General features: G+C 35.0%; 2 protein-coding genes across 3 annotated transcripts; one reads left to right on the top strand and one right to left on the bottom strand.

The window, feature by feature from the left end:
* The first annotated feature begins 262 nt into the window (after positions 1 to 262).
* Positions 263 to 6,196, top strand: LOC119639952 (kelch-like protein diablo). The gene is made up of 6 exons (XM_038037699.1): positions 263 to 465; positions 3,473 to 3,587; positions 3,651 to 3,747; positions 3,808 to 4,044; positions 4,107 to 4,213; positions 5,012 to 6,196. The coding sequence occupies exons 2-6, from the start codon at positions 3,474 to 3,476 to the stop codon at positions 6,155 to 6,157; spliced, it is 1,701 nt and encodes a 566-aa protein (XP_037893627.1). The 5' UTR covers positions 263 to 465; position 3,473; the 3' UTR covers positions 6,158 to 6,196.
* A 6,418-nt stretch (positions 6,197 to 12,614) lies between these two features.
* LOC119639990 (kelch-like protein 2) lies at positions 12,615 to 19,394 on the bottom strand. 2 transcript variants are annotated; one of them, XM_038037748.1, is made up of 6 exons: positions 19,193 to 19,394; positions 15,025 to 15,139; positions 14,865 to 14,961; positions 14,563 to 14,799; positions 14,394 to 14,500; positions 12,616 to 14,100 (listed from the first exon to the last, which is right to left on the bottom strand). In XM_038037748.1, exons 2-6 carry the CDS (start codon positions 15,136 to 15,138, stop codon positions 12,991 to 12,993), a joined length of 1,665 nt encoding a protein of 554 aa, XP_037893676.1. In that variant the 5' UTR covers position 15,139; positions 19,193 to 19,394; the 3' UTR covers positions 12,616 to 12,990. The 2 variants fall into 2 exon arrangements, with proteins under 2 accessions (XP_037893677.1, XP_037893676.1); XM_038037749.1 differs by lacking the exon at positions 19,193 to 19,394 and having other exon boundaries at positions 12,615 to 14,100; positions 14,865 to 14,936; positions 15,025 to 15,116.
* Positions 19,395 to 27,721: the final 8,327 nt, after the last annotated feature.

Here is a 27,721-nt window from a genome sequence, read left to right as displayed (position 1 = left end):
GTATGCTTCATAAATGAAACTTAAAATATTACTACTATTATATTACAATTGTGTATTCGTTTGTACTGTTGTTCGCATCTCAAGTGTATTGGACTCGTTGTACTTGCCTGTCTCTTGCACATTGTCGTACTTGCCTGCCTCTTTGTTTCTATGAGATAACTCAATCGTTGAATTCAGCAATCCTCTCTCAAAAAACCTGAGAGAGAAAGAGAGAGAGCGAGTATTAAATCCTCTAATTTAATTTTAATAGAACCAGTCGCAATTTCCCCTTTGAAAGAGTCGGACATTCAAAATAATTAGTTCTTGCGTTGATTTGAGAAAAAGTATAAAAAAAATTGAATGAGTAACCATATCGAAATTCATCAAAGCTAAATAAGTAAAAATTTTATTATTAATTGGAAAGTGAGCACATTTTATTACTACTCCAAACACTCCTAAGCATTGGTCCTTCAAATCGGATTTAAGGTTTGTAAATATTATTATATGTTTTTAGCGGAAAAATTCTTTATTTTAGAGAATTAAGGAATTTTTAATTGCATTTAATTGATTTAAAAATTGATCCAACTTAAACCTTCAGTAATAACTTCAAAAATGTTCAAATTAATTCGCTAATTTCACAACTCTTCTATATAAGATTTTATTCATTACGAGGACTTAGTAACTTTTTTTGACGGAATAATTCCTAAGATTGATGGAGAATACTTTTCATAGCTGATCAGAAATATGTACATTGAAGTTGCAATGGGAACACTAAAAAAATGGCTAATAAGCCCAATAAAAAATTCCTATAAAATAGAAAAATATATATAGCTTGGTTTCACATGTCTCATGCTAACATTTGTGCCGGTATTGTATTATCTTTATTTGATTTATGTACAATTGTGTTTTTGTTTAGGTAGCTTTGTTATAAGAATATATTATTGAAATCGTTCTACTCTTGGCAGTTTTCTTTGCAAATAAGAGTTGAGACAGTGTTTACCTAGCGTGTGTAATAGGCGCTTGTGTTGGTCTCATTGATAAAATTACTGAGCTTGCACATGAATTATTATTATTGCTAGCAAAGAGTAATGCTGTTGCCATTGAGAAAAAGAGAAACACAATAAGATATATAAAACTCAAAGAGAGGTTTTGTTTTCTTTAGAGTGCAAATATTAGTGAATGCGATGTCGATGAAAGAAAAAGCGATAACAATTTTTTTTGCATAGGTCAGTAAATCATTATATATATAGAAAAAAATAAACCTTACCTTGACCGTTGCATTGAATACGTGCTTATTAAGTGAAACTTAAAATATTCAGATTCACCGCATATATTCTTTGAAATGGTTAAGCTCTTATCTGCACAATAGATCATTCAGGGTTTTGCTTAACTTCATTACCTCGGATGAATTCCCCTGACGTGTGAATTGTACTATAGACTCCCCCGCATTATTTGGTGAGATATGCTTTAATGTCCCTAACCGTTTCCCTAGGAACTTTATCCCTTTTAAGCTTAGTCAATGTAAACACAATTATGAGCTGTTTAGCCCGCTCATAGTTGTTTGCAGAAACCTATCACTTATTCTCAATATCGTATTCTGTAAAGTCTATTAAAGCAACTTTGCTTAATATGTCGTACTTAAACTAACTTGTATCCTTAAATTCTCCTTTTTATTTATTTTGAAAACTAAATGGTGTTGTTGGTGTTGATCTGTTCTTGTTGTGGGTGTGCTTCTTTGCTATCTGTTTATATGCTTTTTTTTTCTATTTCTTATTTATTTATACATGAATTATAATTTTAAGTTTACTATTCTTTTTTCACATATTCCTATATATTCTATACGAGTTTTTAAAATGATTATTATAAGATTTACCATTAAGATTTACTTGAATCCAACTATTAATGTTGAATTTCATGTATAAGTAAGTAAATAAATAAATAAATATATAAGGTTTTCTGCGGGCTACACGACCATCATAGCCCGACCTTCTTTAATATTTTTCGAACCGTGTCTTCATGAATATCTTTGTGAAACGCTTCTTTAAAATATTGCCTAATTTTGGAAGCAGATATTTCGGGATTTTCACCGACGCCAGAACGCTTCGTTTATCCCGTTCCGCGTCAGTATGGAACCAGTGGATTTCACTTTTTTCGTAACATACTACAACGATGCAAAAATTTTCTTATTCTCTCTTCTACTTTTCGTTTATATACGAATGAAAGCAACGAAAATCTGCCACAAATGTCTTACGTGGTTGGAGCGGAAACGTTTAACAACCATCGGTTTGGTCGTGAACGAAAGTTACCTTTCAGATAAATAACTACCGCCTAAATAGTTCAGTGCTGAATGAAGAGAATTGAAATCACGTATTATTGTCATATCAATCAGACTGTTATTAATGAACTTAGAATATATCTTTCCAACGTATACGATAACTCTGTGAGCATCGAATTTCTTGGGTTTATGGACGGCGTAAGTAATCCTGTCGATTTGCGGAAGAGACCGTAACTCTTCAAGTTCAGAGACCAAGTACATACATTAACACTTTTCTGCCTCTTAATTTTCGTGCCGAGTTAGGAGATGAGTCCCGAATTAACTTCCCTTCCGAAGTGAATGAAATATTTTGTCTGAGGAATGAAGACACAATCTTACCTATGACAATAGAGCTGGCGTTTAATTTAAGGGAAATTTAGTATAGAATTCATATATGATTTACTTTCAGAATTGATTAACGAATTTGTTTCCTGAAAAGATTTCGTTCTCACGTTCACTAAATTATTATATTTATAATGTTTTTTGCGAGTTCCTCGACATTTTAAGCATGAGGTAGAAGTGCTTTGCGATTCAACTATATAAAAAATCCTGCATTTAATGATAAGCTCATACTTTCCTATGACAAAAGACTTGCGTCTATTTTCGTGGATACGGAATATTTAAAAAATGGCAATGATGGCGTTGGCCATATTTCCGCTATATTTGATTATCACCTTTTTGCTCTTTATAATAGCGCACGATGTCTGAATGAAACTTTACTAGCACGAGAAGAGAAGAACGAATGGAGAATTTCTGAAAAATAACCTGAAAAGTGGCGAACAGCGCCCATTATGAAATTATTTAGATCTCATATAATTTTAATCTTTGTATTGAGTTCACAAGTCGGTTGAAGTGAACCAAAACTATTAGTGCATAACAACACATTCCCGAAGGCATTTATAGAGTATCAATCCACTATAAAATAACCATCTTGTTAGCGTAGGCAACTTAACAACTATGCTTCCGCGTTCATCAACTTCTGCTAAATATTAATTGTTAATCTATATGCGGGTTATGGTGACGAACAATAATACGTAATGAACTTGCATTTACTTCTGCATTTAAACATTGAAATCTATATCCTTATTATGACGAACGGAATATTGCTTACAATATGTTAACAGCTTCGATTCTAAACAATTTTAATTTTTCTAATCCCTTTAATTATTTATCCAACAGTATGGCCGCTAAAATTGTGAACCAAGTGCAACGCATCTCCGCGAAAAAATGCAACAATTCTGATTATGGGAACATTTTCCTCGATGGTTTGGCCAAAATGCGTGTCAATCAAAAGGTAAGCGAAAGACTATCTAACCACTATTCGTTAAAACTAATACTTAATAACTCTGTCCTGCAGCTCTTTGATTTTTCTTTGGACGTAGACGGCGAACTCATCCACGTGCACAAACTTGCACTTGCGATTGCCTCTGATTACTTCGCCGCGATGTTCGAAGGTAAGTGATTCCCGGAAACTTTCAAATCGGGCTTAATACTTTGAATATTTACTTTTATAGCTGACATGAAGGAGCGGAAGGAAGAAACTGTCAAGTTACAGGATGTGGACTTAGTTGCCGTCAAGGCACTCGTTGACTACGTTTATAGCGGGATCATCACGCTTACAGAAGCAAACGTCGAAGCGGTACTGGCTGCGTCGGACTTATTTCAGTTGGTATGGGTGAAAGAGGAATGTGTCCAATTTCTTGAAAGCAACTTGAACCGAAACAATTGTTTTCGATTGCGAAAACTCGCTGGTAAGAGTATGGTGGAGTTCTTGCAGATTTGGCTCTACTAAAAAGCTTTTATTCTCTTTCAGATATGCATTCTTGCAAGGGGTTGCAGGACGCCAGCTATAAATATATTTTGGATCATTTCGATGACCTAATTGCCGAGGAGGATCTACTGTTGATATCATTTGAAGAGGTATTTAAAGAATCCAAACATAAAAGTTGTCCAACAAACGACTGAAATTAGTGTTGTTTTGTGAAAGAATAATTCGGTCTTTACTGTTCCATTGAAGTACAAGTCTGTCGATCTACTCTATTACTTTGCAATAATTTGTTTTAATTTCCTCTGTGTTGATAAGAATAGAATATTAAAAATCATTTTTGGGAAGCGGAATTATTGAAGAGGGTTGCTAGTTTAGCGTTGGTCGTAGAGTTGAATCCCAGAAATCGGAATGTGATTAAGGTATTTGTGCAAAAAGATTTCATTGTGCATTGAAAGGATGGAAAGAGAGTATAGGAAGAACGGAATTTGGCATCAATATGTTCCCGATTGTGAACCTACGCTTGTGATTAAATCCACTTGATCCCTCTTTCAAGCGGTTTACCATGAGAGTGCCTTTTTAAATTTGGCATGGAAGCGTGTTTTTGATCATATGCTCGTTTACGTCGTCACTTTTAATCCAGGCTCTACCCATAAGTGCACTGAAGAAGTGTGAACGCTTTCTTCGTTTCTCTGATAATTTTATCGTATTGTTGTAGAGAAAAACAACATAGTGGGAGTTGAAGTGACGATCTTGTACCCATCATCACTCCAGCCCAAGAGGTACATTTGAGAAGCATATTTAAATTCCTGAACCACGTTCTGCTCTTTAATTAGCATTCCATAGAGAAATTTTTACAACATAACCCAGCCGATCATGTTATGAACATAGATTTACTTTGTATTTAATATCACATCAGGTTGACTCGTAACTTTTTAAAACGTTATTTTCAGATGAAGAAATTGATAAAGGACGCGCAACATTTTGTCAAACCTTCAGACAGTGCTTATAAGGCCGCAATAAATTGGGTCAAACACGACCTAGAGAGAAGAAGAGTTCACCTCGCGGAGCTTATGAGCCAGATACGTTTACCTCTTGTCAGCACAGAGTTCTTGACAAACCACATTGTTGCTGACCCTCTGCTTACAGAAGATCAAAAATGCAATAAATTCTTAATGGAAGCCTTAACTTGTCAATTAACGGAAGTTACTCAACCACATAAAAAATGCCAAACAGAAACAAAACATCGCAACGAAAGCTTTCATGTGTTTCTTGTCGGCGGCACACGGGACATTGAGAATGCAAATGCCATGAAAGAATGCAAAGTCTATGATGTTTCCAAAGAGAAACACGTTTCTATCTCAAGTATGAATGAGAAGAGATACAATCATTCTGCCGCCTCCTTCAACGGTGTAGTTTATTCAGTGGGTGGATGGAATGCGGGTGCTTTGAAGACGGCTGAATGTTATGATCCTGTCAGCAAGCGGTGGAGTTATATTGCGCCAATGAATAGTACCCGAGATAGTTTTGGGATTTGCACGTACAATGATCTAATTTACGTAGTTGGTGGATGGGACAACTCCACAGTAGAAAGCTACAATCCTGCAACTAACAAATGGCGCTTCTCTCAGAGTATCCCTGCAATAACCAAAAGTGTCAATCGGGCAACAGTGGCAGAAAATAATATATACGCTTTGACTCATCCACTTGGAGGCAATAATGTATTTCATCGCTTTGATCCGAGAGATGAAAAGTGGTATAATTTAAATGAGATGCAATCAACATCTGGTCAATATGAACTCATCTCATATGATCGCACATTGTTTACCATTGGAAGAAACGAGTGCAAATGGCTCGACATACGAGTGAACAAATGGGAATCTATGCCACACATGTTGTCCAATAGGACTGGTTTCTCGGCTGTGATAGCCGGAAAAGACATATATGTGTTTGGCGGTAAAAAAGAATGTAACTCATTCGTTACAAGTGTGGAACGCTGTAGTGTCCTTAATAATGAGTGGACAACAGTGGATTCAACAGAAATTTATCACTTTTGGGGACGAGCTGCAGTTCTAAGCGGGGAATTTGATTTCAGTTAAATAGTGGAAGGAAAGCGTTATAAAGAATAAATATTAGTTTCTTTACTTCCCTCAGAATCTTTTGCGTATGTTTAAGGAAGGTTTCTGTCGCTTGAGGAAGATTAAAAGTATTTAGTATTTAAAGAAATGTTTACTTCGTTTAACATTTATGGACAATAAACTTTTATTAATCATTCAAATACTGTTTTATTTCTAGCAGCACGTAAGGTGAATAGTTTAGTTTTGACAGTAATTACCGAGATAAGGGCGACAAACAAACATTTCATTTAAGTTATATGATAACGAAGTACGAGTACTCCGGAAACACAAGATCGCAAGTTATCCTCGAAGGACACGCACCGATAATCACAGATAGAAAGCATTGTCTATCACTGGCTTTAGATGTGAAGCAAAAGGGAATTTCGAATGCAGAAGAAGTCTTGTATGTATGTATGTAGACGATTAGCCAGCGCAGATAAACCGAAACCAATGTTTAGGAAAAGAGATAACTGATTATTAAAAAGAAAAAAAAATCTAACCCCTCACAGAAATTCAATTCCGGGATGCAACGATGCACAGCAGAAGCAGATGCGAGCAATTAAACCTCAGGTGTCGACCAATACGCTACGCGAGCCTATCTTTGCAGGGCCTCGAACTCAATTCCGGTGTAATCTACTAACCAGCTGGGAACATCCTCGTTGAAACATACGCAAATACTTCACTTCCTAAATAAAGAAATCCAACTAGAAAGATGGTGACCGGGACTGTCCGAGTTTGATCATCATTACAAATCTGAAAAAGGAACTAAAAGTGCAAAGGACGAGACATTGTTCCGAATGATACCAAAAGTATTAGATATTAGGGGAATAGAAAATATTTTAGAGATCCTAGGGAGTAAATAGATATCGAGTTTCTGCAAGAATCAAGTAGGTGTTCAGAAAATTGCGTCTGGATCAAAAAGAGTCCAGACAAAGATTGTATAGAAAGGTGAGGAGAATTTGCATTGCAAAAAAGTGGACTGAGAACATTAGATATTGAGCCTAAGAGTTTCAATAATGCAATATAGATTTGATATTGTGCTCTGTAGCTGATCTTAGGACGCCCGTAGGATCAGTTGCTCCAATTGCAATATTTCGAGCCATGGAAAGGTTAAGCCAGTCAGAGAGAATGTGTGAGAATTTGTCCACAATTGAAGATAGACGAAGAACACTTCTTCAAGATCCATTGGTGAGGGGAAGCTGGATGGCCAAGGCGAATTCTCGAAAATGTTTTGAACTTGCTTTTCTCAATCTTTGTTGGATATAAAGGCGGAATTAATTGAGGGTTAATAGAAGAGTAGTGCTGATGATAGCACTATAGATTGCCTTCCATAATTTTTTCTTTTCTTTTCTTTCAACGTATCTTTTCCATGGCATCGCTTATAATTAGAGGTGCAGAAGCAACCGCTCGATTATCTTGCTTATTTCTCAATAAACCGGTACTCAAAGAATTTTAATTTTACTGCCGGATGTTGTAATGATATTCCTTAGTTCGTGGATGGTGCTCCATGTCGAAGCCGAAGGATTCCGAATAGCTTTTGAGACAGAGAAACTATCAGTAACAATGACAGTTTTGAGTTTATCTTTATGAAAAAGGTTCGTAGCGTGAGGGATAGCTCTGGCTTCGTTTATGAAAGTTGAAGCACTTTTCGTGATTAGGAAGAACCTGTCCTGAAGTATCCACCACGGCACAAGCAGCTGACAGACCAAAGGATTTAGAGCCATTTGTACATAAAAGATTCCAACCGTTACACTCTAGTACTTGGGTTTATAGATACGTACGGTCATGAATTCAATTTTTCGATGTCGCTGTTTTAAATTCTCATTAAAGGATTCATTTAGCCCGCGCTCACAAGGTAGGAATCAGCTGTACCAACCGACAATTCAATGCTGTCTTTATGTTTTATTTTTGTTTACTTTTCCTTAGGTTCGACTCGAACTCCAAATAATGAATAAGTGGCCAATTCTTGTCGTCGACAATTGTTTAAAATTTGCCGATTTTTCCCGATATTGAAATACATGCCACCTCTTATTGGATCTTGTGAAAGTTGATAAATCACAATATTCGCTATTCGTGGTTCCTATTTCGTTTCAAACTTTTTCAATTTATTTTCAACCTTCGGAAAGTTAATCTTTTCGATTTTTCTTTAAAAGACAATCAAAATATCATAAGAAAGTTAGGAATTGAATGAATTTTATTCGATTCCATTTTCCCTAAAAACAAAACCTAGGCTATCTTATAAATTTACAAAAAACAAGTAAGAAAATTAAATTCGGTCGTGACCGACTCTTTTATACCCATCATCCTTATGCTAAAAAAACAAAATATATGGAGTGGGCGCAGCTGATATTTTCTATTTGGTGTAGGCGTGTTGGCGACATCTTCAATTTCCTTAACCGTGGAATGTTTGCCACAAATACCGCACATATACGCAGACAGACAGATGGACGGAATAGTAGACGCACATATGATTATGTGCACTCCAAATTTGAAGCTGACTAAGAATTTATGTACTTTGTTTTTGAAGCTTTTTTATTGGTATTAAAACAAAAATTAAATATTGATATAATGTAACAAAAAAACCAAAAAAAAATTTTTCATTCCTTTTGGAAAAGAGCGGCGAATTTGGCGCATTTTCAATACGAAATTTGAAGTCGATAGCTTCACTTTTTCGGCCAGGAGAATGTTTACAACGAACAATACGGACGGACAAGCTTAAATCGACTTAGAATTAGATACCGTTCAAGAATATATATACTTTGTGGGGTTTTTGATGCTTTCTTCTTATACCTCGGTAATGGATATAGTATTAACAGAGTCAGGTGCTATTTGAGCTACAACACACCACCACAATTGCTAGTGCTCTACAACTACAATATCACCCGGATTTTTCCTATGAGTATTTGAAATCGATGAAAATATAAAAAAAGTTATAACAAAAGAAGTAAAATTTGTTTTGAACACAAAAGGAAGAAGTCAGAGAAGAGGAGGTTTTTATTGCACGGGACCTAACGAATTTCCAAACTTTTGTCTTTAAAGGAAAAACAAAAAGAAAATAAATAAATAAACACAGATAAATGAAACATCTAACTTTTCATATATATGTTCCTAAGGTCAATGACCTTAAGGCTCCTCGACAATGCGCGTCATCAGGGCAATATTTCATAAAAAACACAAAAAAAGAAGCTTCTCCCGCTACAAAATGACGGTTCCGCCAGGAGCTGAAGTACATTTTGTGACTGTGTTTAAAACGAGGATACCATTGGGAGACAAAATTCCTTTAAAGAAAAACAAATACGAAAATTATATTCGGGCAAGGTCGACCGTTAAATACCTTACCCCATTAAATATCTATAACTCAATTCTTATTTTTACTATGGAAAACAAAAATTATATCTTGTTCCTACATAAAGGCATATTTTTCAAGTGCGTATTTACGGGGAAGCTGGACCAAAACGCAACCTAATGTAGGACAAGTCCTTACATAGGGCAGGATTTAAAAATAGACATGGATGGTCCATATTTTGTAGGATTCATTTTTGTATGAAATTACTATTATGGTTCAATTTTCATCACCGCATATTAAAACTTAGACTTTCCTTAAATATTCTTAAATGCTTGAATAGGCCGACATGGTTCAAATTTGACACAGTTAATTTTTTTATATTGAATTACTATTGCGATATAATTTTCATTCCGAAGCATTGAAAATTATACCTTTTTGTTGTATGCATTTCATATTTCATTACATAGGATGGGGTTCACGAATAGCATCAGCAGGTATAAAGGTTCTATGCCAACTTAGAATCTCGAAATATTACTACTTTGCCACTTTGGCCGAGAAATTTTGAAAATTACAATTTTTCCCGAAGAAGTGGATTGATACGAACCATTTTGAATGGCGTAGGTACTTGGGTCCTACCAAGTTTCATGAAAATATCTCGAGAATTGCGACCTTTAACATTGAATTTTGGCAGACGGGCAAACAAGTTTAGACCAAATCAGATTACGATACTGAATCGATCAATATAATAAAAGCTGGGTCTAGCGTAAGCTCTTCTACTTGTTACATACGTCCGCACTTACTTAATAAAGAAGAAAATTTAATCTGGAACAAAAACGCGACTAAAGCAGTCGCGAGGGAGCGTTAAAGAAAAGTTCGCATCGAAGATACTATTAAACTATTTCCATAGAGAAGCTAGCCTTCTTTAACAGTGGATGCCACAAACGTAGCGGTTGGCCCAGTTTTACAGCAGACACTCAACGACGTAGTAGAAGAAGTGGAACCCTTCTTCTCTAAAAGCTATACTAAGTAGAGCGCGTTCGATCGTGAACTTTTAGTGATTTATTTAAGTATTAAATGTATTAAACATTTAGGAGAGGGTAGACTTTTCACAGTTTACAACGATGGCAGGTTTGACGGATTGACGGTTTCCAAAAAAGTGGTATCACCCGGCACCAAGTTAACATCCGCACTAGCAATTGTAGACACTGCAAAAAATCTAAAGCATACAGACACACAGAAACATCAGTGACAAAAATCGCTATATCTGAAGGTAGGTTTGAGCATACGCATCTAGATACAGTCGACCTCTTGCCGACGTTTAAACATCACAAATAAGGACCAAATATCACCCATGGAGATATAAGTGCGTCAACTGACGCTTCCGTCTTTTTTGCAAATGATATCACACGTTGCGGTGTATTTTTACAAATTGTCAATGATCAGACTACTCAACTCACTCCAAACATTTTTGGGTAGGCACAAGATCACTACCTCGCCTTATTATGCCCTAATCAAATGATATCATTGAACGATTCCACAGAGAACTTGAAGCAGCAATTTCATCTAGAAAACAATCTTATAAATGGGAACTTCTTGTCACGCTTACAGGCTGAAGGTCGTTAAACAAAGAGAACTTTTCAGCCAAATGTGCTGAAATCGTCTAAGGTCAATATTTGCGAATGCCTGGAGAAGTCATTGCAGCTTATTCAACAGCAGAACCGTTCGGTTTTTACAAATTAATCGACAGTAGCCAGCGATCTGAAGAACCCCATAAGGTGGTTGAAAAGGAGGCCTAATATTTTAAAGTGAGTGCTGTTAAAAGCTTTCAGTTGATCGACTGTAGCTAGCGATAGGAAGAACCATGCGATGTTATTGAAGAGAAACCTAAATAGTTTGAAGTGAATGCAGATTACACTGTTAAAAGGTTCCGATTGATCAGCTAAAGCCAGCGGTATGAAGAACCTTATAAGGTGATCGAAGAGGAGCCCAAATATTTTCAAGTGAGTGCAGATAGCACTGTTAAAAGCTTCCGATTGATCGACTGCAATTAAAGAAAACACAACAATTACGGTTACCTTAAACAAGAATGACTATATTTTTAATTTATTTAACATAAATTCTCGAAGAAAGGTAAGATATGATCGTCATCATTATTATTATTTTTGTTACTATTATTGTTATTATTATTAATGTAGTTATTATGATTATTGTCGTTGTTGTTATTATTACCATTATTTTATTGTATAAATAATATATTTTGGAAATTGAACCCTTTCTAAATTCTTATTAAAACAAACATATATAGATAAGAAAATTTTATATATCAGTTAGTTCAAAAATAAAACTCGGGAAATAAATTCGAAATTCAATATAAAATAATATACTTCTCCATTACAGGCCAGAAACTCAAGCCTTCAGGTGGGGACATAGTCTACTTTCTGTTTTTATATGGCGGAATGTGAAAAATAATAAAATTTTGGGGAATATGCTAATATCACATCAGGCCATGTGATGTTTGGGGCATCCTCCTCCTATAGGTGGGCTTTCATGAAAAGTGTCTTATCACCACTTATATTACGCAAAGTAGTGTAGGGTTTCTAAAGCTTACTCTTGGCCGAGTTTCATGTTCTTACTTGTTTTGACAAGTAAATGCAATTGATAGTTTCTCTGTTTCAGCTTGGGCGGAAGAAACTGTATTTAAGCGTGGACGGAAGAAAATGTATTTACTTGAAATCTATAGCATATGAGTTAAAAATATAAATTTTATTAGGTATAAAAATTTATTTTTGATAACTCTCTACGAAATCGCATCCATACGTAGTAGCAATAAATTTTATTGAACCCTGGTTACCTCCCAACGTTTGAAAAAGAAAAGTACATTTTTTGTCGAAAGTTGTTTTGAATCACATATTAAACGTGAAGAATAAGACGCAAAAATGAAAGAACTTGTGGCGGGAGTGGAGTTTCTTTCTCTGCAAATTTTTGTGAAAAAATTTTCATATTCTAGCTTGATTCGGCGAAAAAAGCCTCTTTCGAATTAGGAATAGTTTGATCATTAAGAATTAATAAAGCAAAAAAAAAAAATTGATTTTCTTCAGGCGACAAAAATTGTGACGAAAGATGTTTCAGCGAAGGCTTCTTCTGCATTCGAAATTCCCTGTTACTTCACACCTAAAACTAATGATAGACAATGCTTTTGATTTGTAATTATCAACCCGTGTCCTTATAGGATAACTCGCACTCTTGTGTTCCTTTAGTACTCATTTAATAAAAAGTTTGTCTTTCTCACTTTCCTGGATAATTACTACCACAACTAAAATATTCACACTTACGTGCTTCTAGAAATAAGACAGTATTTGAATGGTTAATAAAAGTTTATTGTCCATAAATTTAAACGAACTAAATATTTCTTTAAATATTATATATTTTTAATTTCCTTTGAATGAGTGAAACCTTAGACGTACGCAAAAGATTCTGACAAGAGTAAGGAAACTAATATTTATTCCTTATAATGCTTGACTTCCACTATTTAATTGAAATCAAAATCTCCGCTGAGAACTGCAGCTCCCCCGTGACAGTGTTCAATTCCGATAGGGTCGATTATTGTCCACTCATTACTAAGGATACTAAAACGCTCTACACTTGTAATGAACTGTGAGCTAGGTTCTTCTTCACCGCCCAGTACATAAATGTCTTTTGCGGCTATCACGGCCGAGAAACCATACCTATTAGACAACATGTGGGGCATAGATTCCCATTTATTCACTCGTATGTCGAGCCATTTGCAGTCGTCCCTTCCCATGGCAAACAATGTGCGATCATAGCAGACGAGTCGATATCGATTAGATGTTTCTTGTATCTCATTTACATTACACCACTTTCCATCTCTCGGGTCAAAGCGAAATAGTGCATTGTTGCCATTAGTTACTCGAGTCAGACTGTATATACTATTTTCTGCCACTGTTGCCCGATTGAAACCTTCGTTTGTTCCAGGGATGGCTTGACACAAATGCCATTTATTTGTTGAAGGGTTATAGCTTTCGACTGTTGAATTCCACCATCCTCCAACAACGTAAATTAGATCATTGTACGTGCACATTCCAAAACCTCTCCGACCATAATTCATGGGTGCAATGTAACTCCATCGCTCACTGACAGGATCATAATATTCCGCAGTGTTCAAAAGTCCGTTATTATATCCACCCACTGAATAGATAGCACCGTTTAAGGAGGCGGCAGAATTATTGAATCTATCCTCATTCATACTTGAGATAGAAAATAGTTTCTTTTTGGAAATGTCGTAGACTTTGCATTCTTTTGTCCCCATCACACAATCCCTTGTGCCGCCGACAAGAAACACATGAAAGCTATCATTTCTTTCAGTTACTCTTGTTAACTGAGAATTTAAGGCTTCAATCAGGAATTGACTACATTTGTGATCTTGTCTGAGCAGTGGTTCAGCAACAATATGATTTGTCAAGAATTCTGTGCTGACAATAGGTAAACGTATCTGACTCATAAGCTCCGCGAGTTGATCTTTTCTCTTCTCTAGGTCGTGTTTGACCCAATTTATTGCGGTCTTATAAGCGCTATCTTCAGATTTTATCACACGTTCCTCGTCCTTTATCAACTCCTTGGTCTGAAAATAGTGTTTAAAAAAATAACGAGTTAATCTGTTGTGAAATTAAAAATGAAACAAACTTATGTTTATAACATGATTGGATGGGCGGAATTCAGGAATTTAAACGTTATTCTCAAATGTATCCCTTATTTCGAAATGTGTGGGAGAGTGATGATAGGTACGGAATCTTAATTTCAACTCCCATTATGTGTTTCCCTATACAATAGATAATAACAAACGTATTCTTTGTTAGAACCTTCACCGCCCTAATCGCACTTATTTTTTTTTTAATGATTGAATTATATAAATACCTCTTCAAATGACAATAATAGTAGATCCTCCTCAGCAATTAGATCATCTAAATGATCCAAAATATATTTATGGCTGACGTCGTGCAACTCTTTGCAAGAATGCATATCTGGAAAATAATGAAACTTTTTTAGTTGAACCATATCTGCAAGAATTCCATTATAATCGTACCAGCAAGCTTTCGCACTCGAAAACAATTTTTTCGGTTCACGTTGTTTTTAAGAAGTTGGACACATTGCTCTTTCACCCATACGATCTGAAATAAGTCCGATACAGACAATATCGCTTCAACGTTATTTTCTGTAAGCGTGATGATCCCGCTGTAAACGTAGTCAACGAGTGCCTTAACGGCAACTACATCCACATCCTCCAACTTGACCGTCCCTTCCTTTCTCTCCTTCATATCAGCTATAAAATTAAGTATTTAAAGATTTTATTGAAGTCCTATTTGACAGTTTCCGGGAATCACTCACCTTCAAACATCGCGGCGAAGTAATCAGAGGCAATCGCGAGTGCAAGTTTATGCACGTAGATGAGCTCACCGTCTATGTCCAAAGAAAAATCAAAGAGCTGTAGGACAGAGTGACGAAGTGCTAATTTTAACGAGTGGTGGCAAGATAGCCTTTCGCTTACCTTCTGATTAACACGCATTTTAGTTAAGCCATTGAGGAAAGTGTTCTCATAATCGGAATTCTTCCATGTTTTTGCGGAGATGCGTTCCGCTTGATTTACAATTTTAGCGGCCATGCTATTGGGTAAATACGTAAAGAGATTACGTGAGTTAAAATTGTTTACAATCGAACCTGCTAACATTTTGTAAGCAATATTCCGTTCGTCATAAGGCGGATATAGATTTCAACGTTTAAATGAAGAAGTGAATGGACTTATACAAGTTCATTATGAATTGTTGTTCCATTGTCACCATAATCCGCGCATAGATTCGTATTTAATATTTACCAAAAGCTAATGGGCACGGAGGCAGTGCTGCCAAGTACCCCGCAGTGACAGAAAGCATGTTTGATAGCGGGCCAATAATCAGTAAATGCAGTCAAGAATATTTTGTTATGCACTAATTGTTGTGGTTCACTTCTACCGACTTGTGAACTGAATACAAACTTGAAAATTGAAAGAAATACATATAATTTCATTATGGGCGCTGCACTTCATCTTTTCAATAGATTTTGCAGAAATTCTGTACTCACTTTTCCCCTCTTATATTAATAGATTAAAGTTACGAATTCCTTAAAGGTCATTTCAAATACGAAGCGCTCAGCTAAATATAGACATAACGCGCTGTAATAAAGCGCAGAAAAGCGATAATCAAGTAAAGCGGAAAATGTGGCCAAGGCTAGGTTTTAAATACTCCGTATCAGTGATAAGCGCCGATAGTTCTTTGTCATGGGAAACTATGAACTTGGCACGTACATTAAATACAGAGTTTATTTTACTGTTAAACCGACTTGAGGTGCCTGCTTAGAATTGGGTGGGGTCGAGATCGCAAGACATGTTATAAATAAACGATTTAGTGAACATCAAAGGAAGAAGTCTCTTCAGAATGCAAATGCATTGACAATACCTGAAAAGGGATCATATATGACTTCTATACCAAATTTGCCTTAAATTAAACGGTATCGCTATTGTCATAACTAAGATTGTGTCAAGAGAGTATTTCATCGACCTTGAGAGGGAAATTAATATTGAATTCATTTATTAGTTCGGTGCGAAAATTAAGAGACAGAAAGCGTTAAGTTTTCTAGGTACTTCATCTTGTCAAACGTAAGAATTACGGTCTGCTTTGGAAGTCGACAGAATTGCTTACGCCTTTCATAAACCCAAGAAACTGGTGCTCACACGATTATCGTATATGTTGAAAAGACATATTCTAAGTTCCTTAGTGACTGACTGATGCGGCAATACCGCGTGATTGGGTTCAAAAGACTTCAATTCTTTTTACTCAGCAATGAACCATGGGTAATCACGTATCTGAGGGTTAACTTCCGATGATCGATAAACATTTCTGTCCTAATCACATAGGGCCATTTCCGTTGCTATCATTAAATGTAAATAAAACAGCAGAAAGAAGACGTAAATTTTTGTTTGTATTTAATAGTTGCCGTCAAAATTCAAAAAATAATAGCTGGCTCTCTGATAAAGGAATAAACAAAGCAACGACTAATAATGTACTCTTTATGTGCATATAATGTACTCTTTATGCGCTTAATATATGTATTATGAGGGCCTTTGCGGCCCATTCTCTGGGGCTGGGGTAGCCCAGCGGCGCAGGAAACACTATTGATTATCCGCCTTCGCGACCGACTTCTTAAACATCACTCACTAAACTCTCTCCCTCAAACTCAATTATTCTACCTTATCCTGTTCTTAATCTATTCTTATTCTACTCCTAATCTTTCCCTATTCTATTCTCATACTGTTCCTACCTTATTCCTAATCTATTCTTATTACCTAACCTATTCTCTACCTTATGCTCTAGCTTATTCTCTAATCTATTCTCTAGCTTACTCTCTAACTTAGTCCTTAACTTTTTCTCTAACTTAAACTAGCACTCTCCCTCCACCAGAGACGGAGAAACTGTGAGGCCAAAACGAAGGAAGTGTTGTGGCTATATTCTCTCCGTCTGTCCCTGTATTGTTCTCCTTAAAAGAAAATCAAAATATAAATATATTACCCGAAATGATTATTAATATAACAATACGTGCAAAAAGTAACTTCTACTCCGTACTCTCATATAGCACTTTTCTGAGGAAAACGAACGAAGTCTTTTGCATAAATTTGCAAGTTTGGGGAATATACTATACGAACTATAATTGAGTACGCCCAAGCGATTAGCCTTGAAAATCACTTACAAATTAATTGTACTATCGAAAATCAAAATCAAGATAAACATTAATTTGTTAATATTTTTTGTTCCTTTTTGGTCATTGTTAAACAGTCTTCTTCAACAAAGTTTGTTCTTGTCCCTCAATTTTTTGTTTTTTAATTTTTTGTTTTGGCTCAGTTAGTTGCAAGTAAGCAATTTTGCTTGGAATTTATTTTATTTATTTATACCACCTCGTCGCGTTCACTGCAATTGATTTAGAGCTAACACACTCAGCTTGTCGCCTTCTACACTCCAAGTTCTCTTATTTGATACCCATATCGATGGTGTTACTAAGAAAAACTTACTCGAGGTGTCTAGTATATTCATTTTCAAATGAATCCATTTTTAGACCGCTAATATATCTTCATTTAAGTAGTGTACAAAATAGTTTTAAATATTCGGTTTTGTTTGCCTTATGATAAATAAGCATAAAACCTCAAAAATTTGAAAAAAGAATATTTAATCATTTGTAACTTTGTGTAGGTATGGGTTATGTTTTCCCTTTTCCGACGTAAGGAATAGAGCAAAATAAATGAACAAAATTTCAGCCTTCTAACTTTTATAATTTTCGAGTAACGAGCAAAAATTCAAAAATTTTTGTTTAAAAAAAAGTAGTTGTGTTCAGTTTACGCTCGACTGCGCGCTTCTGCTCCGACCGATTTCCCCATTTTTCAACACCAAAGATTTCGAACTCGATATTTTAATTTGTGCGGATGTCAAAACAAACCACACAGACGGACATACATTGGTTATTCAATTCAGAATTTTATGCTGATCAAGAATATATGTACGTTGTAGGATCTCTCAAACTTCCTAATGGATGTTGCAAACATTATGACAAAACAGTATATCCCCCGTAATAAAAACTTTCAAGTAACTTTGGGTAAAACCAAGAAGTTATTATTGTGACCATCTTGTAAACAAAACTTCACATTCGTAACATTCATTCCCTTTGATAGAAACAGAGAGAGAGGGGGAGAGAGAGGGATAGAGATAAGTACGACTTGTAATTGCAAATGTCCCTACATGATTGAATTGTCGCTTTTATTCGCAGGGAAAAGAATTCTAATACCTAAAATATATGCGTTACAAATGAATAGACAAATTTAATATGCTCTCAGATGAGTTAGGTTTCATTTATGAAGCATGCACTTGCATTCATTGCAACGGGCATGCTAAACTTTGTTTGTTTAGATGACCTATGAAAGGGGGTAGAAAAGAGTTGTTGCCGTTATTTCTCTTGTTATTGCATTTAATATTTACACTCTGAGGAAAACAATTCTTGTTTTAATTGTACAGATCTCCATGTGTTTCTCTTTTCTTCAACAGCAATAGCTTTGCTCTTTACTGTCAATAGTTCAAGTGCAAGTTCAGTAATTTTCTCAAATAGTGCGAGACTTTTAAAGATGTTCAACACACGCACTTATTATACAGATTAGATGAGCAGTGTCTGTTCTTATTTACAAAGAAAACTGGTAAGAGTAGAACGATTTCAATAATGCAATCATATAACATCGTTACGTAAGCAATAACTTAATAAATCAAATAAAAATAATACAATGCATGTTAACATGAGCCATGCACGTGAAAACAACATGTGTATTCTTTTCTATTCTATCCGAATTATTTATTGTGCTTATTAGTCATTTTTTTAATGTTTCCATTACAACTTCAATGTACATATAGTCTTGATCCGATATAAAGAGTCTTCTCGGTTAATCTCAACAATTATTCTACAGAAAAATAGTTATTAAGTTATTGTAATGAACAAACTCTTCCATGCAAGGATTTTGGAATTAACGAATTAATTTGAATATTTTGGAAGTTATTACTAAATGTTGGATTAATTTTTGCATCAATTAAAAATTCCTTAAATAAAATTCGGCATTGTTTCACTAAAAACACATAACACGGTTTACAAACCTTAAATCTGATTTGAAGGACCAATGCTTAGGAGCGTTTGGAGTAGTAATAAGATGTGGTCACTTTCCAATTAATAATAAAATTTTTATTTATTTAGTTTCGATGAATTTTGTTATGGTTACACTTTTCAATTCTTTTCGTACTTTTTCTCAAATCAAGATAAGAAATTTCTGATTACTTTGAATGTCCGATTCTTCCAAAGGGAAAAATACGACTGACTCTATTAAAATTAAATTAGAGGATTTAATACTCTCTCTTTTTCTCTCACATTTTTGAGAGACGATCGCTGAATTCAATGAATGAGTTATCTCAGAGAAACAAAGAGACAGGTAAGTATAAATATATGCATCAATGGGTAGAAACGAATAAATAAATTTAATATCAAAATAATAATATATTAAGTTCCATTTATGAAGCATGCACTTGCATTCAATGCACCGGCCATGGTAAACTGTATTTTTTTCTAAAACGAGACTATTGCCTGTTTTTTTCTCGTCGTCATTGCATTTAATATTTACATTCTGAAGAAAACAAAACTCTCTTTGTTATCTATAGATTTCATTGTGGTTCTCTTTTCTATAACGGCAATAGCTTTGCTCTTTACTATTAATAGTTTAAGTGCAATTTTCTTAATAAGGGCATGATTTCTAAAGTTGACCAAACAAGCACTTATTACGAAGAAGAGAACGAAAATTTCAATTTATTGTGAAGACATAAGAAAATTGTAGCTATGTTTTAAAGCTATGGTGTTGTAGTGAATGTAAAAACTGCTGCCCAATCGTAGTCCTTCGTTCACATTAAAGTGTTTAATCTGGTTTTATTTATGGAAAAAATGAATGTGGACAAATGTGGAATATCTCTGCCGAGTCATTTAAGAAGAAGGTGAAGACATTAGTAATGGAGTTAAACAAAAGGGAGAAATTAAGGAAGAAAATGATTCAAAAATAAAAATTTTTTAGCAAAAATCGTAATTTTTTAGCAATATTCTAAACAATCGTCTGCATTCTTTAGTTTCTTCAGGCATGTGGGACTTTTTTTAATAAGAAAATAAAAACGCAACCATACGAGTATACCGTGGAAGTGATTAAATTAAAAATATTCTGACACAAGTGCCATTTGCTTGTTGCAGAATTGTAAGTTGCGACTGTTCAATTCCACCATCCACCATCAACGTAAATTAGGTCATCGTACATGCAAATCCCAAAACTTCTCCGACCAATATTTGTTGGTGCTATGTAACTCCATCAGGCAGGATTACAATATTCAGAACCCCATCCTCTGCACAAACAACGCTGTTTAAGGAGTCAGCGTAATTATTGAATCTATTCTCATTCATACTTGAGATAGGAACCATTTTCCTTTTGGATATATCCTACCCTTTGCTTTCTTTTATGACCGTAAGGTAATCCTGTGTGCCGCTCATAAGAAACACATGAAAGCCTTCGTTACGATGTTTTCTTCCTGTTCGGCCTCTTTCGTTTCGTTCAGTTGCTCTTATTAACTGAAAATTTAAGGCTGCAATGAGGAATTGACTACATTTGTGATCTTGTCTGAGCAGGGATTCAGCAACAATATGATTTGACAAGAATTTTTGGCTGACAATAGGTAAAAGTATATGGCTCATAAATTGCGCGAGATGATCTTTTCTCTTTTCTAGGTCGTGTTTGACCCAATTTACTGCGCCCTTATAAGCAATATCTTCAGATCTGACTAAACTGAAAAGAGAAGAACATAAGTCAAAGTCAACTGTAAGTTTACCAGAAAAATTCTTCGAGCATAGGCCTGCATACACAAGCACAAGTTTGTGTATATATAGACGCAAAACAATTGAAAATTTTGAGTGAAGTGTTAGAGAATTTCAAAGAGGAAAGTATATCCAATTTTAAGCGTTATGCGTAAGGTTATAGCTAAGTACTGTTACCTCTTTAAATATATAGGTATACCATGCCCTATAAAGTAGTGTTTAAATAAAATTATGAAATTACATTTATTTATTTATTGCGAAGAATGACTTTCTGAAAATATTTTCAGACAACTTCATACTTGAACTTAGTTGAGCTTACAAGTCTTTTATTCTTAGATTAGGGACAGATAGTTTATTTCTTTCAAAACTTTTATAGATTTGCAAACGTTTTTTATAGTTTGAAATTCTTTATTGAGGAGATCAATTAAAAATTCTTCTTCTCCTTTTTCTATTCAGCAAATCAAAAATAAACATTTTTCTTCTTCTTTTTCTATTTCGCAAATCAGCAACGAGAAATTCGCTGAGATGCGTGAAAAAGGCTCAGTGTGAAAATACAGTTCTTTGTTTGGGCCTTAGTAAAGCTGGGATCAGACTTATGTAATTATTGTTAGTTTAATATTTATTTGGTTAAAGTCTTTTTAATTTTGCGTGTTATACGTTCGCCACGTAGTTTTAGTGCATGTCACACCTTCGTCACCTAGGATAGAACAGAACAGCGAGGGGTAAATTCTGCATTGTAAGAAGTAATGTAGTACACGATTATAAAGTGCCATATGAAAGAATTGTTAAGTGTGAGAGTGTAGAAGAAAAAAAATTAAAATTATGTTAGCGTTCTTTACAATGGTGTCGAACGGTTCTTTACAAAAGATAAAGTGATGTTACAGATAAAGTTATTTTACAGAAAGGACAGATGGAGTTTTTGGTAGACAGAAGAAAGGATAACAGTACCCCTATTGAAGGTGAGTGTGCAGATAGCGGCATTTTTATCTAATAAACGGCAAAGTGATGGCGCTTTTGAAGATAATACGATGATATTTTTATTGTAGAGAACATAAGCGTTACATTCGATAGAAGGTAAGGTGATGGTGTTTTTATTTGCCCAAAAAAAAAAGAGGATTGGACGTTTGTTGCATCGGAGAAGATGAAAGTGCTTGTGTTTTCTTTTAACAATAGATAAGGCTATGGTGTTTTTATTGGAGAAAAGATAATGTAGTAGTGTTTTTATTTGACGTAAAGCAAGGTGATGACGTCTTTATTGCAAAGAATGTAAAATGTTACGAAAATATCTGTATTTGCTTGAGGAAAAGATGATCAAGTCTTTGGTGACGAAAGGCAACCAGTTAGAAGGTCAGAAGTTCTACGAACACGGCCAGCATACCTGCTAAGGTACCTGAAACGGAAGATTTCTTTCACTAAATTATTCAAGAACCTACGTATAATATTTCGAATTTTTTTTGTCATTTCGAGAACTAATCAATTGACAATCATTTATAATTATACCCTACGCCACTTGTGCTACAGTGTACATTCAGTTTGTGTGGTTGTCCGGAACACACAGATAGCTTTAAGGTAGACCCATCTTCATACTACCAATTGATTTAAAATCATTTTCAGAATCGATCTAAGCTTTTCTGTCCGTCTGCCCACATAGCTGTTTGTCAGTCTAATGAAAGATCGCAACTTTTTATGCATTTCGATGAAGTTTGGCATCCTGACGTCCTTTGACCACTAGTTCGGATAATAAACAAAATTACAACATTTTGGAGAAGTCAAATAAGTTTTCAAAATTTGGATCGTCGTGTCCTGTTTCGCGTATGCTGCAATATGCGGGCTGCGTGGAAATAATGTGTCATGTAGTAGCTGCGCTAGACTAAGTTGTGTGGAGTATCTAATGGTCGTCGTTGCTTTACTGTAGTGGATGCTTGGATGGGTTTACTAAAAGTTTGACGGTGTCATATACCTGCGATAATTGGGTAAAGATGTAACGGAAAATTGTAACAAAACCATGGTTGGAATTAAGCAAAGAAAAATTACAAAAATTTTTAACTTTAATGCTTTTTTTTTGTCTTTCGTTCTCCGTTGTCTTCAACTTACAAATAACTTAAAAACATTTCTTCAGCATTAGCACATAAGCGATTGGAAGGGATGAAGGGAGGCTGGTAAATAATTTCATCTTTGGAATACAATCAAGTGCGTATTTGGTGTATGTATAAAGCAATTAATTATGATGACATTTATTATAAATTTCCTTTATTTCATTCCAAGTGTAACATGAGAAGATAAGACAAAGTAAATGATATGCAAACATATTCATTTATATTTTGTTATACCCTATACAAGGTGCGATACAAGGGCAATATCGAAAAGGACTCTTGTCTTTTTACACTGATCGATTCAGAAAGTGATTCTAAGTTTATCTGTCCGTCTGTCTTTCAACCACTTCTTATGTAACGTATTGCTTTGATAAGTTAATATATGAAAAAATTTATTAAGCGAAGTGTCTTAGGGCATTTAAAAGTGGTTCTTGGCCCACTATAGTGTTTTTAGTTGTTTTTAAGATATATCTGCTCGTTCAAGAGCATTGTTAAGTAAATCGTTAAAGGAAGTGTAATTAAGTTAATTGTAAAAGCATTCCTTGGCGTAGACATAAGGGAATATTTATGGATATGTTAATATTTATTATTTTCTGGGCGGGTAGGGAAAACCTGCATAAAATTTTGTAAGAATTCAATTTAATAGGAGAGCATAGCTTTGCCTTTTCCAATTATGACTAAGGGAAAGTATTTTTAAATGAATTTTTCTATGAAATGCCTTTTAAATATAAGCAATCGATTAAAATATTACAAGAATTGGAATGTTTCTAACACTGATGAATACAGTTTTACAAGAAAATCAATATAAAAACTTTTTTCGAATCCTTATGATATCATTCCCGGAGAAACACTGTAAGAAAATCATTAAAGTTTTGCAAACGCCTTAAGTAAAAGAACATTCATTCTAAGTGAAAGTACGCCGCGAGCTATTTGCATATTTTGTACCGGAGACAGACGTAAGAGAACAGTACATAAGAAAAACATACGCATTGCGGCCACATCACACACATACGGAGAAAGAGCACATAATATATTTGAAAAGTGTGTCTCAGACGCGTCTTCTTCAAAATTTAAGACAACATTTGTGTTTCTAGAAAAGCACAGGAAAGTTTTTAAGAGTTGTTGTTTGATATGCTAAACCGAGTTAACGCTTGCTTGCCAGCCATCGATATTAGATGAAGGTATAACCAAGGCGGATTCTTGCAATTATTTTGGTAAAGGTTGCATAAAACAGCCCAATCCGTATTGTGTTCAATTACGTTGGTTCAGAACACGTTGGCGTGCTAAATTTAATCAAAATATCAGATTCTTATTGCATTCTTTTTTTGGTAGTCTCAAAATGTCGGTCGCTCTCCTTTTCCCTCCTTAAGAGATAGATATAGTGAGAGAGAGAAAGATTGTGTGAAAGAGAGAGAGGGGGAGAGAGATCGATGAAGAGAGATGTACAGAGAGACTTTGCTTTTTATAAAATGCATCGCCGAAGGATATGAGGTATATTCATTTTGTCAAAACGTTTGCAACGCTCAGAATGAAGCTTCAAGAATTTACGTTTGTCCGTCTGCCTGTCTACCTAACAATGTAATATTTGCGATACACATCCTCTTAAAGAAGAAAAAATCGGTCACGCCCACCAAACATTCCCTTTTTTTCAGTCTTTGATCCGATCATTGTGATGCGTATAAAATATTCGATCGAAACCGAATATTATTTTTTCACTTGTTTTACATTATACGATTAATTTTCCTAAAAAATTATTTGAAACTTGTTCACACTGTTACCACAAAGTCATTATCCTCTCATACATGCTGAGAGCGCTAATGAAAAATCAAATTCGATTTTTAATTCGTACCTATGTGAGTTGTTTGAAGAAAGCATTTGAGCAGTTGAGTTTTAAAAGTAAAGATGATATAGAATGACGAGCGAAGGTCTCCCAATTTAGCACAAAATATAGAGCTAAGAAAAGAATAGAGCTGTGGCTGGCATCTAGCACCCATCTCAACTTACACGTTAACATTTAGCTCTGGTAGTGGTTAAGATAAATTCATTTTAGTTTTACCTAAGGTTTATTATAAACAACCTTAGACATGATTCAAAGCTCGGATGATAGAAAACTAGATTGGCCTGAGACAAAAATAGTGGTGACGACGAGGTCTGCTCTTTTCTCCGACGAAATAAGGGAGGGACATTGTCATTCAATTGAAAGATAATATAATAGGGAGCTTCTACTTCTAGGTATAGTTATCGAATAGCTAGTTAACAAGCTGACAAATTTTTCGATAACTAATCAATGGTTTTGTATCGAGTTAGCTTTACATTGAATACTTAAGGAATACGACGATATATAAGTTTTTAATATCATCATTAGGATTAAATTCGGCGTTGATCTTACAATGCTCTTAATATTTAAACTATGTTTCATCACCTGGAAGAAAACCTTTTCGCAGTGAACGCGTCTATCCTTATCCTTACCATAACAACTCCATTAGTCTGATTAGTATCATAAATTTTCCATCAGAAGGATTCATAAATGATGAGGGATTCATAAATGATCAACGGTCATCAATCCGACCAAAGCAAAAGCCCTTAAGAAACTTAAGTATTTAACTTAAAAGAAATCGAACTTTTGCGCTTTTCTCTTTTCAATAAACATGAATGTAAGAATTTCCCTGCAAGTCAGATTAACTTTAGATTACTGTCGAAACTCTCACTACACACATACATGTTCTCTGTGTTTAACTTATAGTACATAAAATTGTCATACTTGCGTTTGTTGATGACATTCGTTTTTTTGTATCCCGTTGTTTGACTCCCGTGTACGTAATTGGAAAATGTGTTGTTGTCTTAATTACTTTGGTAACACATTAAGCATGTGGCTGCTGGTTTTAAAGTTTTGCATTGTTTTGCTCTTCTCTTCCTGTTGTACCCTACAGCATTTGTGGTATTAGTTAGTGCGGACATATGTAACACGCTGAAGAGCTTAAGATGGATTCACCTTTTATTATACCAATCGATTCAGAATCGTTTTCTAAATTTATCCAAGCCTGCCTGTCCGTCTGCCTGTCCGTCCATCAGAGTGCATGTCGCAATTTTTGAGATATTGTGATGAAATTTAGTGTACAGACGTACTTTGCCTAAAGCATGAACGTATTGAAAATGGGTCGGATCGGTCTACTTTTTCGACCGCTGCCTATATAACGATCTGCTTTGAAAAGTCTTTATATGGCTATAAAGCTGGGTAAGTAAAGCATTTCGGCGTTTTAGTTTTGTATGAAAACTTTGGACCGACTGGAGTAATTTTTTGAATCCTCGCTCATACAACGACAACTGAAGTTCCACAATACTTCAATACGATCTAATTTTTAAACCTTCACGATGAAACTCATATTATAATAGTATTTCAGAATAGAAAATTAACTGTAGAAAATTTGGATCATCTCGGCCTATTTTTTGGATTCTAACCTAATAAGGATTTTATCGAAAATTGATCCTTTGTAGAGTAGAAAAGTCCAAGTTTTCATATGTGGTAATGAACGTTGATCCACGATTGTAGGTCCATACAAAAATAAGAATTGGGCTAGACAATGTGGTGTAGGGTATTTAATGGTTGGCCTTGCCCGATTATAATGTGCTTACTTGCTTTGTTTACAAATGGTTTTATTTTTCGCGTTTGAAGACAAAACGAAGAAAAGTTGCGAACATAGCATTGCAGTGCCTGTCTATGTCCCAATTTTATTTTAAAAGTTTCTTATTTACACGGACAGTTGCAATAAAAACAAGTGAAAACAGTATAGTGGAATATGACCTAGCATTAAATACCCTACCGCTTTAATATTGTTATTCTTATAAGAATATTTCAAAATAAGGCTTTACATGGGGAGTGGTTGAAAAAGTGATCCGATCCGCATCATTTCCAGTAGCGTTCATCCTTGGTTAGTATATAAAATTTCAACAAAATATTTTAAAAATTGCATTCGAGACCGGCAGACGGACAGACGAACAGGCAAGCTTAGTTGGGGGCAGAAATTGATTCTTAACCGTAAACGTGGGTCTATCCCTAGTCCTTCCCATTTTGTCTACCTTCAGTCTGCCTTTGTAACACAAGCGACTTAGACTTCCAGTGTTTCTGCCAAATTTGAAGTCAATAACTTTTGTTTTGCGGCCGGAGAGTGTTTACAACAGACATTACGTAGACGGACAGACGGACATGCTTACCGCTCGTCTTTCGGTGATGGGTATAAAAATATATTGGAAACTAGATCGACATTTATAACACTTTTATGCTTTAATGCTTTATGAGAAGTATTGAAAGCCACTCTCAGCCTGACACTTACACAACGATCGTTTCAGTGGAGCTAAACTAATAGATTTCTATTTGGACACGCTTTTAAAAAACTTTAAATACTTTCGAAGCATATCGGGCAAGAGTTCAGCAGAGATTCATTTAATACAGCCAGTGTTTTTGGAGCGATTGGAGAAAAGCACGAAATTCCAAGGAAAATATTTCTTTCAGGCTAGCTCATCTTTTATCGAAGATTTGAAGAGCGTCTAGAAGGACAGAGTCGCTTTTATGAAACGATTTTAACTTGCCTTTGTATTCGCCTTACATCTGCCTACTCATTTATATATCCCAGTTTAAGGGCGTCAAAATAAATACTAATTTAAGTAGCAAAGACTCCTACGGTCTCCTTTAAC

Source organism: Glossina fuscipes, unplaced genomic scaffold, assembly GCF_014805625.2.
Source record: "Glossina fuscipes isolate IAEA_lab_2018 unplaced genomic scaffold, Yale_Gfus_2 114, whole genome shotgun sequence".
Classification (NCBI taxonomy): Eukaryota; Metazoa; Arthropoda; class Insecta; order Diptera; family Glossinidae; genus Glossina; species Glossina fuscipes.
Note: the sequence above shows the minus strand (reverse complement) of the source record. Positions and strands in the feature narration are given on the sequence as shown.

Excerpts from the sequence above, each read along its gene's own strand:
- LOC119639952 (XM_038037699.1), top strand. The coding sequence starts at position 3,474 with ATGGCCGCTAAAATTGTGAACCAAGTGCAACGCATCTCCGCGAAAAAA. Across the intron at positions 3,588-3,650 it reads AAATGCGTGTCAATCAAAAG|CTCTTTGATTTTTCTTTGGA; the intron begins GTAAGCGAAAGA and ends TCTGTCCTGCAG. Across the intron at positions 3,748-3,807 it reads CTTCGCCGCGATGTTCGAAG|CTGACATGAAGGAGCGGAAG; the intron begins GTAAGTGATTCC and ends TTACTTTTATAG.
- LOC119639990 (XM_038037748.1), bottom strand. The coding sequence starts at position 15,138 with ATGGCCGCTAAAATTGTAAATCAAGCGGAACGCATCTCCGCAAAAACA. Across the intron at positions 14,501-14,562 it reads TCGAGTGCGAAAGCTTGCTG|ATATGCATTCTTGCAAAGAG; the intron begins GTACGATTATAA and ends ATTATTTTCCAG. Across the intron at positions 14,101-14,393 it reads TATTATTGTCATTTGAAGAG|ACCAAGGAGTTGATAAAGGA; the intron begins GTATTTATATAA and ends CACTATTTTCAG.